At 43.4% G+C, this 15,666-nt stretch overlaps 2 protein-coding genes across 5 annotated transcripts in view; one reads left to right on the top strand and one right to left on the bottom strand.

Moving 5' to 3' along the window:
• The window catches only part of LARS1 (leucyl-tRNA synthetase 1), a 33,825-nt gene extending 26,425 nt beyond the window's left edge, over nucleotides 1-7,400 (bottom strand). For both annotated transcript variants that reach the window (XM_061560389.1, XM_061560390.1), the window contains exons 1-8: nucleotides 7,215-7,400; nucleotides 5,658-5,770; nucleotides 4,261-4,348; nucleotides 3,834-3,914; nucleotides 2,905-3,048; nucleotides 1,783-1,944; nucleotides 1,332-1,444; nucleotides 771-834 (exon numbers count right to left, since the gene is read on the bottom strand). In XM_061560389.1, coding sequence (XP_061416373.1) covers nucleotides 771-834; nucleotides 1,332-1,444; nucleotides 1,783-1,944; nucleotides 2,905-3,048; nucleotides 3,834-3,914; nucleotides 4,261-4,348; nucleotides 5,658-5,770; nucleotides 7,215-7,220 — 771 coding nt within the window. In that variant the 5' untranslated portion in view covers nucleotides 7,221-7,400. The remainder of the gene's footprint in view (nucleotides 1-770; nucleotides 835-1,331; nucleotides 1,445-1,782; nucleotides 1,945-2,904; nucleotides 3,049-3,833; nucleotides 3,915-4,260; nucleotides 4,349-5,657; nucleotides 5,771-7,214) is intronic.
• Nucleotides 7,401-8,032: 632 nt separating this feature from the next.
• NUDCD2 (NudC domain containing 2) lies at nucleotides 8,033-14,730 on the top strand. 3 transcript variants are annotated; one of them, XM_061560395.1, is made up of 6 exons: nucleotides 8,033-8,051; nucleotides 10,601-10,726; nucleotides 12,327-12,453; nucleotides 13,046-13,094; nucleotides 13,390-13,541; nucleotides 14,168-14,730. In XM_061560395.1, the coding sequence occupies exons 2-6, from the start codon at nucleotides 10,668-10,670 to the stop codon at nucleotides 14,246-14,248; spliced, it is 468 nt and encodes a 155-aa protein (XP_061416379.1). In that variant the 5' UTR covers nucleotides 8,033-8,051; nucleotides 10,601-10,667; the 3' UTR covers nucleotides 14,249-14,730. The 3 variants fall into 3 exon arrangements, with proteins under 3 accessions (XP_061416379.1, XP_061416377.1, XP_061416380.1); XM_061560393.1 differs by lacking the exon at nucleotides 8,033-8,051 and adding an exon at nucleotides 10,269-10,373; XM_061560396.1 differs by lacking the exon at nucleotides 8,033-8,051 and having other exon boundaries at nucleotides 12,298-12,453.
• The last annotated feature ends 936 nt before the right edge of the window (nucleotides 14,731-15,666 follow it).

Raw genomic sequence — 15,666 nt, forward strand, 5'->3', positions numbered from 1 at the left:
CTCATTATATCATTGTATATATGGGGATGCATTCCTGGCAGTTATTTATTTTGTATGACCAACATGAGGAATTAATTGGGATTTCGGTATTATCTCCACAAATAATAATACATATAGTAAACGTTATCGCATAAACAAAATTTATGTATTCAAGTAGTATGGACTGTAGTCACGAGTGCTTTCTACTGTACGCCTACAAGACAGCGTTGGGAGACGAGGATGGAGCTGATGTGCTTCCAATACGTGTTTTAGTGATGCCCTCAATCAAAATGTTTGTGGTGAGATTTCTTTTAGGTAGAGGCTGAGACTCTATCTTGGTCTCGTGAGTTCTCACCTGACTAAACGCACATTAATAACATTTTAAAAAATAGATCCATTTTAATGTAATCATGACCACGAAGTGTGATAATCGAATCACAGGGGGTGGGGGGGGGTCTGGTTGGATCAGCGTACGTCATTCTCATTGGCTTAGCGAATGATGGGGACGGGGACGTTTCCTCTGCTGGTGTTGCTGCGTGTTCTTAGTTGTCAGCGCTGTTTAGATATTTACATTTTTTTTTGTAAAACATTTCTCCAGAACAAAGAGCGCTAAAATGAATCAGCATTCTACGGGGTTGCGCTAAGCGAGGTCTGCCTGTATTTGTTCTTTTTGTAACCATAGCAAGTGGTAGTGGTTTTGTTAGGATGATTATTGCTGTTCATTTCATTCTTAAGGCGAGGTTCATAACTATTTTGATTCCTCCGTTGGTATTTGAACATTGTAACCTCACCTCGCCAGTTTGCCTGTCGTGGTCCATGCAGGGCTGCCCATCCTTTGGAGAGTAGATGGTGTAACTACACACACAGTACACACCACAATACAGCCCCACATCAGCCACAGTAACACGAACAGTCATACTAGTGATGACTATTCTAAAGCTTCTATAAAAGGTTCATTCATTTGCCAATTTATAAACTGTTCATCTTAAAATCTGTGCACAGGAAAAATGTCAAATATTTAATTCCTATCAGGCTTCATGGTATGAAGTGTAGTCTCCAACTGTTAACTACGAACTCTCTGGTCTCGATTTGTTACAAAAGGCCATTGCTCAAAAAGTCTTGTATTATGGATGTGTCTTTAAAGGCCACAGTGTCATTACTCGTGTAATCAACTGTTGTGGCTGATAGAGCACAAAAAAGGGTATGATTATGCCTGCTGCTATCGCCAATCCTACGATAATTAGTATCAGATATTGCCACCTGCAGGATCTGCCCAATATCACTGAATACACACATGCATACGTCATTTGTTCTCCTCATTGCTCATTATCTTCATCATCTGCCGAACCCACCGTTTGCCAAATTTGATCTTTCCTCTTTCCTTGAGTGTCAAGAACTGCCAACGCACGAAGGAGTCATAGTATGGGTTCGCATCTGTCGTGATGAATGACCTCCGCCAGTCCACCTGCACACATGACACAAGTTCACCTATGTGAGAGTTCTGCACGAAAAGTTTTAGATGTCCATAGTGAAGCACTCTTCAGTGGTGAGCACAGGTGCCAGCAAGCCTTTGATACTTCACGTGGTTTCAACGTACATGAGTCTGTCCCGTGACTTCCTGACAGCAAGCCTTTGATACTTCACGTGGTCTCAAAGTACACCTCGCGTGGTATAAGTGCCGTTGTTAACATTATTGCCACTTAGTGGAGAATGGCAACTGTTTTTTTGGTGACCTTAAGCTCCATGCTATGAAGAGCCTTTACAGTGAATGGAGGAAAGTGTGTGCAAGTGCACGTGTGTTACCTTGAGCCCCATGCCCTGCAGGTCCTTCACAGCGAGTGGGGGAAAGTACTGGAGCCAGTGCTCGGCATTGGCGAAGGCTGTGATCTCCGTGTCATTCAGCCCCAGCGAGCGCATGATCTGCCACTGGAATCGCATTGCCCCGGATTTGGCCACTGCCTTGCTCTGTTTGAATAGATGCACGTACACACAAGCGTGAACGCACGCACAACAACATGCACAACTATTCACCGCTACATGCACAGAGCCAATGATGATAGTTCCGTCAATGGAGGTTAGGAGACAAACGAATTCTCTATGGGTGGAGTAATGAAGTTTTACTGAAGGACAGTTTGTTGACAGTCAACACACACTCATGTACATGTACGAACACTCGTATACATGCATGTACACAAGCATGTATGGATATGAACAATGACTAACAATATACCTACACAAAAGCAGCCCTAACCTCATTATTTTAGGCTAATATTAAAACATAATTTACACCCAATCAATTATTTGACCCTAGGACGTAAGAAAATGCCACTAACCTTAACAGTGCAGAAAAATACCCAAAATCCATCAACTTAGCATAAACTCCTAATATTAGTATCACCACCAACAGAGTGGCATGCTAACAACAGGTGGATTGTAAATCTGAGTGAGAAGTTATGAATGGCAATAACACGAGTGGAATTCAGAAGAAAAGATTGTTAATTTATTGTTTTACCTGTTGAAAACTCAACAGATCAAGATATCCTAATTTGCAAGATGAGGTGATCAGGGCCATTAGTCTGTCAGTAGGGGGTAAGGATTGCTATGTATAATCTGGACACTGACACCAACCAAGACAGCCTACTCTTGTGAATGACATCAGTGGATCTTTAACTTCCACTGTGCATATTATTACGGTTGTTACACCCGCAGTAATAGTCCAGGCGGCCGCTGGATTTGAACCATGAAGCCCTGTAAAAAGCAGCGAACGTGCTACCGCTGGGCTGAATCACCACCCATCTGGTGAATTCATTCAGTGAATGATGCAACTGAATACATGTTTCCACTGAAAATGTTATTCAAGGGTATTTTTGTAGCTTCCTAGTGATGCTGCAATTGGTGAATATTGGTGGGAAGCAAGGGCCTTGCCTTCTTGCTCTTGGTCTTGTCCTTTGCGACAGTGGCATCTACATCCAGTTTGCCTCCCTCCTCTTGCACCTCTTCCACCCAATCAGGAAACACAGGCGGGTTCCCAAATGTCTCCAGCTCATACTTCAGCTTGTCGGCACATGCCTACAAGGCACGCAGCAACACAGCAACATCACGCATACACAACCATACAACTGCTATTCACCACTTGAGCTCTTATGCCACGTAACATTCTGACCCGCCCCAACTGGACATCTGTGAAAAAAGCTTCATAGGTCATGGGATTCCTCCAGTCTAAATAAATATTTGGATTTTGAGGTGCACCTTAAGGTCAAGTGTCAAATGTTCACTGCCAGGTCACTGGATACAGCTGTTATGGGTTAACTGACCTAAAAGATGGGCAGATGCAGCACATGTACTAGCCATTGTGTCAACACATTTTGTCTAGCCATCCTGGCTATCTGCTCATTGTTGTTGGCATCACTCTCCAGCCTTCCCTTTTGGCTGGAGGGCGATTATCTACAACTGCCCAGTAGATCCCTTCACGAGCCCCCTCCACCGAGACCGATCTTGACACTGCTGGGATAAGATGTCTGCAAGTCTCCTCATCTCCAAGTCCTTCTGTACCACAATTAGCCCATCTCTTCTCTCGCACATGCCATGTCTGTTTAGCCTCCAGTTTGGTGTATGGTCAGTGATCACCTGGAGACAGTGGATGCTGCCAGACTATCCAAAAAGAGTGCATTGTTACAACACTGGTACATGTGTGCGATTATATATTTTTCTATTCATGTTTTATGTAATTAGTTCACGTGGCCACTTTACATATCGAGGCACTACATTCACCAATGTAAACAAAAAGAATGGCTTCTTAAGTAAAATTGTGCCACCAAATTGGCAGAATTCATAGACTCAAGGGTGCAGTTTACCTTAATTGGCATTCCAGTGCAGTGGAGTCCAAATGGGTAAAGACAAAGGTCCCCCTTCAAGCGACGGTAACCAACAGCAAACTGCAAACAAATGGGGACACAAGGGTGCAAGTTTCTTTGTGTCAATGAAATAACACAGACCATGAAATATAAGGACATACACACAAGGGAACACAAATGGCAACACACAAAGGTCACGAAATATGGGGTCCTAAGAGCAAATAATGAGGTGCAGACACTCTTGCAATGGTTCAGAAGAGCCACAGGCATTCATTCATTAAGGTCAGAACCCAATTATAACTATATCTAAAGTAATGTAGATGTGTATCATTACCATTCATTAACTCAAGGATGTCAAAAATATACTTTTGAGAACCTGACATCTTTGATGTATGTAGACTGTGTGAGATGGAGTCACTATTTTCACCTCGCATTTGGAGAGGCTGAAGGTGTGGCCCAGATGCAGACGTCCATTCATGTATGGATATGGGAATGACACCATGAACTTGGATTGTCTGTGTGCCGGCACACACAAATACACAGATAAACAAAAACAAGCATCTTCCTTGTAGCTTCACAGACTAGTAGATCGCATCTATCAGCCCAGCACAGCAAACTATTGAGTAGTAAACTCAGCATTCTGCCCAGTCGTCTTTGTGTTCCCAGTGCCAATGTTCACAAGCTTTACTAAGCACTAATGTTAAGGCCAAGTCAACCCGCATTCAGATACCACTTTCCAATATATGTATGGCCAGGAACAGAGCTTAGTCCACTAGAATAAAAGCAGTGTGCGCCACTGCACCACTGAACATATACACCAAAGACAGAGATCCACATGTGGCCTGACAGATTATCAAGGCAAACGCAGTTTGGGATTCCCTTGTAAGGGTTACCACAGAATAAAGATGTGCAATTACACACTTATGCTTGCACACACAACAATTGTATTGGAATTAAGATTGTTTTATGTCACACAGACTGTCCTAATGGGACATGTCGAGTAATTTAGGTTATTTGCATTTTTTTATCTTGGCTATAAACTCTCAAAATCTTAAAATGCCTGAATTATATACCCATACTAGCTTTACTACCCGGCTTTGCCCGAGACTTGGATTCTTGTCTTGGATTAATACACAGCCTACGCGGAGGGTGGGGGATGCATGATGTCAGCAGGCACACTGCGTAACGCTGCCGCATTTGGGTGACATCACAGATGTGACATCACCGCTCACTTGCCATGCAAAATATATCCATTATTGTGCCCCCCCCCCCCCGCCCAAAAAATACAAAAGTCTATTTTTTATACTTTTCGCATTGTATACAGTCTGGAAGCTACCCACATGCCAAATGTCAAGTTTGTTGCATGTTGGAAAGTATGCTAAACATTTTGAACAGGCACATATTCACAAATTTCTCTTTTATATATATAAATGGCAGATATGCTACATTTGTATAAAAAAAAAAATACGGCGAAACTCCTAACACCCACGAATTTTTTACGGATCAACAGAGTTGCACAGCGAAAAACTCCTAAAATCTACAATTTCCCAGCTGATGTATTCATTTATTTTGCAGCTGCAAATTATAGGATTCAGGGGCAAGACCTCCCAGAGTATCAGAATTTCACTGCACCACTCAATGTGGCCTTGCTGCGGACCAAGCCTGATCAGGTACCTTGGTAAAATCACTGTGTGGTGAATGATGTTTTGTGTGTGTTTGATGTTGAGGTAAGATTCTGAAGTTAATGCAAAACATGCATGTAGTTGTGTATAGGTTTGTGGGAACATTTTTGCGTGTATACATGGGTATACACTATACACCTACTTTTTCCCAGGTTCTGGCGCATCCACCTCAAACGCACGCTCCTCGGCCCATCTCGTCTGTACACTTTTCTCCAACGCCTTCAGGAAGTCCACCTTGGCTCTGCCTTTACGCTCCTGGTAAGAGACGCAGCTTGCCATTAAAGCTCAATGAAAGTGAAGAATCCTCGACTGCAACATCATCTCCAGACCAGGGTTCAGAACCAGTGTCGTATGTATTATATTCTCCACAACGATTTTACCGAAAGAACCAAAGAGTATAGGACCTATATCTTAAAGAGAGGGTCCTGGTCTCTAACATATGGCAGTTCACCTGCATCAATTGAAGCAAGCAAGCTTGGCTACTGATGAGGCACTGTGTCGAAACCGGTCCAGTTTGCTTGCACTCAATACTGCTGTTGAGATTAACTCCCACAAGGCCTTGCTTAAATATATACGCTGCCAAGTTTGATGGTGTTCATTCGGACGCTGTCTTTCCGACAGCCCTGTTCTTCACCTGAGGACAGCTGCTTGCGTTGTGGCCGAAACGTCGTGAGAATTGTATTTTATTGTTTTATTTTTATTATTTTATTATTTCCCTTCTACGTGACTTTACCGAAAGAATCAAGAAGATGAATCCCACAAGGCCGTTGGGGCTTAAGGAGACATTGGTTCTCTATTTCCATTCTAAATTAGCGTATTTTGACCATCCTCCAGGGTGACGTTTCTGGCATTAACATTTCATCCAGTATAACCTTACTTAGCTTTTGGTTTTCCATCATGAACAATTAGAAAATGTGCGCAACTGAAAAATGCCGGCGTGACATATTTTTCGTTATTATTTTTAAAAACATTATTTCAGATTACAATTAATTCAGTTGTGCGTGGCATCTCTGGACTGTGTCTGTTGTGGTTGAAGTTGTCGACCCTATTCGCCCGGTCGTATTATTTCAGCTGTTTGACGGCTTATGGGATATCAGAGGGCCTTTTACAACTTTTAACTCGAGTCGGATGACCACTTTGGATGTGTAATGTGGAATAACGCGTTGTGGGCAGCATTATTTAGTCCTTGCACGGGGGTGCCCCCGAGTGTATATTATTGTTATCACTGTGTGCATGAATGTAGGTTAAGAGTGTGGAAAAGTCTTCCGAAATCTGAATTTCGGACTGCCAACTTCAGCGTCCTGGAGTGAACCTCTAACGCAAAGGACACCACAAACACAATAATTGGCGTATGTAGCATGCCACGCTCACATGCCTAGCGAATATTAAACACCACAGCGCAGTATTATTTTAACTTCAAGCTCCGATCTCATTTTACGAAACCCCCAACCCCTGAGGAGTCCAGAGAGATCCACATTCACATGACGGGGACGCGTCCACCCTACGGGTGTTTAACCTCCCACAACATCGCTGCATACACAGTAGCAACCTGTCAGACAACGACGAGAACGAGAACAACGACTAGAACATTCACGGCACGATGTTTAATAGTTAAAACTGTAACAAGAGGCGCGCGGTACAGTGCGGGCACGACACGTGGCCTGTTAGCAGCGCACCGCCTCAGCTCCGCGGCTCTCACCGCCATCGTCGCTCTGCGTGGGGGATCCACAAACGCCGCGAGAGATTTAACCAAAGGCGACTCCTCTTCCTCCTCTTCCTCTGTCACTTCGTTATCTCCTCGTTATCTCCTCGTCGTCCCCTCTCGTTGTCACGCCGCCCGCCTCGTCGCTGCCGACCTGGCACCAGATGGCACGCGCTGGGGAGGTCCCTCACACTGCGCATGCGCGAACAGACTCGCTTTGTAATTCATACACCGCATGCGCTGCTCTATTGATGCTCCTTGTTTGTAATTCATACACCGCATGCGCTGCTCTATGAGACCCTATTTATAATTCATACACCGTATGCGCCGCTCTATGAGACCCCTCTTTATAATTCATACACCGTATGCGCCGCTCTATTGATGCCCTTCGTTTGTAATTCATACACCGTATGCGCTGCTCTATAAGACTCCTCTTTAGAATTCATACACCGTATGCGCCGCTCTATTGATGCTCCTTTTTTGTAATTCATACACCGTATGCGCTGCTCTGAGACCCCTCTTTATAATTCATACACCGCATGCGCTGTTCTTTTGGAGCCACTCGTTTGTAATTCATAGACCGCATGCGCCGCTTTATTTGTGCCCCTCGTTTGTAATTCACACACCGCATGCGCCGCTCTATTTGTGCCCCTCGTTTGTAATTCATAGACCGCATGCGCCGCTTTATTGTGCCCCTCGTTTGTAATTCATACACCGCATGCGCTACCAGCAGATTAGTATTCTTGTGTATGGCAGCAATATGTTCAGGAGATAAATGCTGTTCCTCCGCTGGAGGAGCGCGCGTCCACCGCAGAGACGGAGCACGGTGTGCAGGTGAGAGGTGGATTCGTTGTTGCACTGCGGGACGTGTGATCGATTGGCGACGGTTTAGCCGAGGCCTTAATCCAGCAGTGGATAGATCACTTCTGACGATAATCGTAAGCGTAGTAACATATTATATGCGGCGACTCGTTACATCTAAAATATAGAAAACAGTACGTTTCGGCCAATGGCCATTCTTCACAGCACGAACATTTGCTCGTATAATGAATCGGGCATTGCTTGAAACGTGGACTATTGTGTAAAATATTATTTTAAGGCAATGCTATTGTTGTTGTTGCTATTTGCGCTTTTGCACCACAGCCTACGAGGAATCAACAAATAATGTTTAATAAAATCACCGAGATGAATAAATACGCGAGCCTGCGTTCCCGATGCAAATCAGCTCGGAACGAGCCTGCCACGTGGGGCTGGGAGTCTGGCTGCGCGTGACGTCATTGTCACTCAGCGTCACGTGACAGTGACGTCACGCAGCTTCGCGTCATAACGATGGCTGTGGGTTTGTGTCTCGGCACACGTGAATGTTTTAGTATAATTCACTTGACTCACCTTCAAATTACTGCATTGCACACGTGCGTCACCTCCCACCCAAAGACTGATTTATGAATGGTTTAAAGCACGTTAAGCCTCGTTGTGGCATGTATTTTAGCTGAGTAGAAATGTCGCATTGTATTTATCCTACTTCATTCCAATTGTTCTCCATTTGTTTGATGTGATTATTTGACCCTTGCAAATAAGAACTCTGGTCTCAGTGGTCCCTCATCTGCTTATACAAGTTTCTGTCTCTGGGTAGAAATAAATTATCACAAGTCTCCCCTCTTTTCCCAGTGTCCTCACCATGAACGTTAAGTGGTGGAGGCAGTCGTGGTGATGGTGGTGTCAGGAGGTCATCGACCATTGTTGGTGTCAAGAGATTGTACCACTTTGCAGGTGGTGGAGTCTACTGTTTGCTTTTTACAAAAAATACTATCATGTATTTATTTTTGTTTTTGCAAGTATGCTATCAGGGTTACGTAATGAGATGAGGCAACGTCCACAATGAACTCTTTAGCTCGCAGTGCATCACCCTGTATCGCAGAATTGCATGAGGGCGATGACTCAGTGGTAGCGTATTCATCGCTTGTTGCAGAGGTTACTACCATTTTCATGTTACCAGGTAAGGCCCACTAAGCTATATAGCTCTTTTTTCAGAAGCGACCTAACCACATAACAAAAAAAAGTGGCTTATGTGGAAATGTATAGCAGCCAAATACTCAAAAGGCATGTTGATTCTGGATGTGGAGGGACTCAGCCTCAAATGAGTCACTGGTATGGTGTGTACACATCAGCACTGGGTAGTCAATGGTGGTCACTGGTGCAGCGCCGATGGCCTTTATAGGAGCTGCTCTCCAACAGTCTGTTAAGCCTGTATGGGGATTGTCGTTGGTGCACGTGTGTGCCCCGTGTGTGCAATTATGGTGACGCATTGCGCCCCTTCCAACAATCAAGCCAGCATCAGGACTCAAGGTAAGTGAGAATGAAACTGATTTTTCTATGATAATTGTTTTTTTACACTTTTATCTGGCAACAAAACTGACACCTTTTTTTTACAAGGAGTCATGTTTGCATTGACCACAATACCTGCGGTCGGAATGCAAACAAAAAAAACACAACTCTGATAATGTATGCACTGTCCTTGAAATTGATTGGTCCACACCCGAGACAAGGTGTCAGTTTTGTTGCCAGATAAAAGGGTAAAAAAACCAATTATCATATTTTGCTACTGGCAAAGGAGGTTCCAATGGTGATTTTTCTATGGTACTTTATGTATTATTTATCAGTTTAGCAATGCTTCCCTTTTTTGTTGAACCGTAACACATTTCATAACACTGACCGTGTGGGCATTTCAATGCAGCACATTGGGTTTTTTTTCGATTTAAAGCTTTCGTGACTGCAGGGATTCATCTTTTTGGTTCTTTCGGTAAAGTCACGTAGAAGGGAAATAATAAAATAATAAAAATAAAACATAATAAAATACAATTGTATTAAAATAATAAAACATAATAAAATACGATTGTATATTATTGTATTTTATTATGTTTAATTTGTATTCTTTTATTATTTCCCTTCTACGTGACTTTACCGAAAGAACCAAGAAGACGGTACATTGTTGTGTTCCGACTTTCGAACCGTTCCACTTACGAAGGATCCGTGTTCGTAAATCGACGACTGCCCGTGTAGGCGCTTTACGACGTTTTACGACACCGCTCGCGCTTGCTTGACGGCACACGTGGCCGTAAAGCGTCACACGGGGCCCTCAAGCCGCAACTCGATTTAGTAAGTCACTGTGTCTGTTTGTGCCGCGGTTTAATCCTATCGCTTTGTGTTTGCTAAAGCTTGTGTCCCTGTGTCGCTGCTTAATTGTATCACTTTGTGTTTGCTACAGCTTTTGTCGCCGGTTGTACGACAGCTTTATTGTGTTGCCGTTGCTCTCCGGATGCCGTGCGTTGTTGCTGACTGTTGTCGGTGTCGCGGCTCGCGTTGTATTTATTTGTCGCTTGTAGCTGACATTGGCTCGGTTGTAAAAGCGTGGAGCAAGTGCGATCTGGGGGCCGCTGCGGGGAAAGAGAAATGAGCCACTTCGAGGAGAAGAGCGGCGTGGTGGCGAGCGAGACGCCGTGGGGTCGCTGGTGAGAGGAGAGCGATCTCGATTTTTCACAACAATCCGGTCGCACGATAATAATAATACATCTTCTTGGTTCTTTCGGTAAAGTCACGTAGAATGGAAATAATAAAATAATAAAAATAAAACAGAATAAAGTAAATAGTGAGAATTACTTTATTATGTTTTATTTTTATTATTTCCATTCTACGTGACTTTACCGAAAGAACCAAGAAGATGAATCCCTGCAGTCACGAAAGCTTAAAATCTAAATAATAATACAGTAAGCACTTATTTCAAACCCTTCAACACCTTATCATTGCCTACCTTATTACAGACTAATTCAGACATTATTGGTCTCGCCGTGCCCTTAAATCTAAACGTTCATTCAACAAAGTCCCATCACAAGGGAGAAACACAAAAAAAAAACAAATTAAATGTTTGCCCGTATTGAATGGGCCTGAACACTCAATTTCCCTGTACAAGAATATGGGCAAACCGTATGGGTTGACAGGTAATGCTTATTTGCATAGGGAATCCAGACGGAGTCCACAGACTCCTTTTCAGGAGGGTCATGTAGTGTGTGATGTTTGGCCATCGCCGTACGTTTCCAGTTAAAGGAGGAAATCGGCACAGAAGAGGGGGGAGAAAATACAAACGCCACACTGACAACACTTTGATAATATCATTTGCCTACGTCCGTTATACGACAGTAATGACGTAACATAGATAATATGGACAGCATATTAACCAGGACCGCAATAGCATTGCATATCATCAATGACGACGACGACGACAGGAAACATTTCAGAGCGATAGCACTTGAGTTGTGAAATCTGAATCATCTTCATATGCTGCTCGATTTTTCTGCTCTGGTACAGCAATATTCGATTTTTACTGCTGCTAAAATCTGCATACAGTCATGCTGCCAGTTTAACGATGTGATCAAACACTACTTTGGAGGTATGTTATTGAAAAAGTGGTGTCGATGGCTCAATAGTTGCCTTGACCTACTTGATATCCTTGGCAGGGGTATATGTTAGCTAATGGATTATCAGAATATTTATCAGATTCTTTGTTCTGGAGAAATCCGATGAGCTATCAAGGTCTTTTTCACGGATATTCAGAAGTTCTGATTAATAATACGTGGGTGCAGGCATTAATTAGAAGGAAAATATTTAAAAGTTATAATATACTCTGTTGCTTCTAGATTTAAAGCTTTCGTGACTGCAATGATTCATATCCTTAGGTTTTTTCTCCCTGTTACAGGTTGAGTCACAAACCGCACCTCTCCATAAGGCTCAGCCTTTGTTATGCAGTCTATTCTTAGTCTCAAGCCTCACCTTACCATATTAATAATAAAGATGCGGCCCATGCCCCACCACCTTCTCCAAACATTATATAAACGCAGTGGTAACTCCTGAAATCTCTCATTTACTTGATACAGCTGTCGTGGCTGTGACGGTACCACCTGAAGACGGAAGCTTGTGTTGCCTCCGAAACGTCGTGATTTTTATTTTATTTTACTTTTTAATGTTTTTACCTACGTGACTTTACCGAAAAAACCTAAGGATACTCTGTTGCTGTATGGTGTTGCAGTGTGATGGTGTAATGTCCTTGCAATGTAGGTACCAGACGTTGGAGGAGGTCGTGCTCGAGGTGTCCGTTCCCGTAGGAACTCCTCCGCGTGACGTTCGCTGTGAGCTCGCACCTCGCACCCTACTCGTCAAGGTCCTTGGCACCAACCTCATCCAGGTACCAACCTCATCCAGGTACCAACCTCATCCAGGTACCAACCTCATCCAGGTACCAGTGAATGAAGGCTGATAGATGACAACAGGCATTAGAGAAGGATCAGGGATAATAGCTTGATGACATCGGCAATAGGAACAAGAGTGGGGATGGTAATGGAGAGACGATGGGACAGTGGATAATTAGGGTCAGTGTGTAAACATTAATTCCCCAGTGATTGAGTGAATCATTGAGACTCGGGGTGACAATTCAATGTTAGAATCGATTATTGTCCTGGTTTACCATCACCTGTGTACTTATTTTTATTTGTCGTGTAGTTTTGTGAATTCCATAAGTGAAAATGTAACAATATAACATTTGCAAAAATTTCAACATTTTCTCCACTAGATTTTATGCATACCATGAGCATAATCGATGGTAATTAATGCATATGTGAATTCCTACTGGTAAGGTGATGACGATGGGCATGGTGGCATTGATTGCATGTCACAGTGTTGTTGCCATTGCCTAGACACTGCCGTTTGCCAATGCGAGTGTGTGTGTGTAAGTTGATTGTGGTTGCATTGTTACACTGACCAGTCACTCCTTTCTACAGGGAAAGCTGTGGGGAAGCGTGATTTCAGACGAAAGCACATGGACCCTGGGTGAGACTCCCAACATTTCCATGCACCATATTTGCTTTTGTTACCTCATTATGGCATGGGGTTTGTGGTGCCGGTGAAACAGGGTGATGATGTTTTGTGTTCGTTAAATTGCGATGGTGATGCTATGATGTGAAGGTGATGTATGGGTTCACTGCTGCGAGTTGTGATATTCTATATTATGGTGGTATTGTGGTGTTGTATTGTGATTGCGATGTGGTGGAGGTTGTGAAGGTGCTTTGTGTTGGTTGTGCTGTGATTATATGGTGATGGTGGTATGATGTGCCGGATGATGTAGAGGACCGCCGTGTGTTGCGCGTGGTGCTGGTGAAGTCACACCGTGAGGCTAGAAGCTGCTGGCCGTCCTTGCTTGAGGGAGCCTTCCCTGCCGACCCCATTACCCTGGATAACATGCAGAAGAAGCTCACTCTGGAGAGATTCCAAAATGAGGTGGGATTCTCTTACCATCACTAAAATCAGCTTCGTCATCACTCTCATCACCTGCATTAACATCACTATCAGTATTTCCTTACTTGCTACTAGGCATGTAACAATGCATTGATCGATCAATTCTTATGCTCACAATACATGCCCACCATTCACCTTTATCATTCCCATTACCTAAAACTGTTATAAATACAATTCACTCCCCTGGCAAGTCAATGAATTATTACAATTTACCATTGCGATTCAATTCAATAATAGTTTATTTTACAATGTTGTGAAGAGTAGTGCCTGTAGTGGTTGAAGAAATTGGTCACGTGAACCTATTATATCAATAAAAAAACCAAAATATTTTTTGTTATTTATATGCATATGGTGTGTGAGCTTAAAACTCAATATTGATGTGTTGCTGCTTCCTTCCAGCATAGTGTATGCTTATGCATGCTTCTTTGTGCCCACGTATGCATCTGTGTACACATTTGTGTGTCTTTGTGCTCCTTTATATCTGCCCATGTGTCTGTGCCCATGAATGTGTGTGGTCATCCATGTATCTGTGTGCCTTTGGGTGTCCATGTATGCCTATGTCTGTGTTTGTGCTTGTGTGCTCCTATGTGTACGTGTTATTGCAACAGAACCCAGGATTTGACTTCAGCGGAGCAGAAATAAGTGGAAACTACCAGGGTGGAGGCCCTGATCTGTCGCAGCTCGGGTAGCCTCTCCTCTCACTATTCTCTCGGGTCTCTGCTCCAGGAGAATGATTTTCAAGATCAACACATTGAAGCTTTGTTCCGCAAGAATCATTGAGATGCATTTCCCAGAAACTGGTATTCACCATCAGCGGTTTGAAGCTGGACTTCAATAATTGTAACTATGTTATAGCAATTAGGGTTTTTTAATATTAACATTGATGGGGATTTGCAGTTACTGAATTTGACAGTAGCGTTTCATGAGTCTTAAACAGCCACAACTAATGTAGTTTAAGTTTATCAATCTGTGTTCTTATTAGGCTTTACTTATGACATCACTTTGGGGCTCACTAGCCTTTTATTTAACAAGCAGGGTGTTTCACCTTTGCCAAGGAGATCACAGTTGCTGTTGTGAGCATTTATTCCCAGCCACAATGCACACAGCTTCTAAAATTGTATAAAGATGTTTATGTAAAAAGTGACGTTTCAAATAAAATGAATAAATGAAAGCACAATATTTTTATCGCGTTTTCTACATGAACCACCAAATCACGTCACGGTTTTTCAATGGATCAATTTCTCGTGCACACATCCACAAACACGTCTAATACAAAAAAATGGCTAGCAGTAGAGGAGTCTTCATTACAGTCTGTGCCAATTATTGTAAAGGGATATCTGATGAAAACATTCAAACGTTTGTTCACGTGATTACGGGCTTCCTGCTGGTGCAAGTTAAATTAGAAAAACTATCCCTCTGGCCCATGTGCAATGACGTTTTATTTAGCGAATGCTTTTACACGTGACTTTCGCACAGAGCACCAGATACACGGGGAAAAAATGTATTCCCATGTTCTGTGAGTGGACATCAACCCACAGCCACAAAGCCACGTGACAGCCTCTTCCAGTACGTGGAGGGGCAACCAGGCTGCCCGGAACACCCTGACACAGCCGGAGACGATGTGTGCCGTGGTCTCTTGCTCCCTACATTCACAGCAAACTCATTGTATGCGCGATACAAGTTCGTAAGTGGCACACGTCCCTTGGTTACACCAGAAGTGTTTTTTTGAAGGCCACGGGTTGACCGAAAAGGTCTAAAATTTGTCTGTAATAAGGTAGGGCACTGATAAGGGGTTGGGGGCCGTCCATAAATGACGTCACGCGATTTTGGACGATTTTTGACCCCCCCCCCCTCGTCACACATCGTCACAAATGTCTGACCTCCCCCCTCCCTAGGTGCGTGACGTCATTTATGGACGGCCCCTTGACAGTTATATGGGTATCTGGTGTTTTAACATCCTAGCACCACGTGTTTTATTGCCAGAACGGGCAAACCCTATTTTTAAATCCTTTATATTAAGTTCGCGTGCTTGCTTGCTTGCTTAGGACCTGTGCAAATCTTTCGGTCGTTTTTGAACCCACTTCCCGTGATCCAATCGAGCTGACAT

Source organism: Lethenteron reissneri, chromosome 26, assembly GCF_015708825.2.
Source record: "Lethenteron reissneri isolate LAM-NWPU_2019-01 chromosome 26, ASM1570882v1, whole genome shotgun sequence".
Classification (NCBI taxonomy): Eukaryota; Metazoa; Chordata; class Hyperoartia; order Petromyzontiformes; family Petromyzontidae; genus Lethenteron; species Lethenteron reissneri.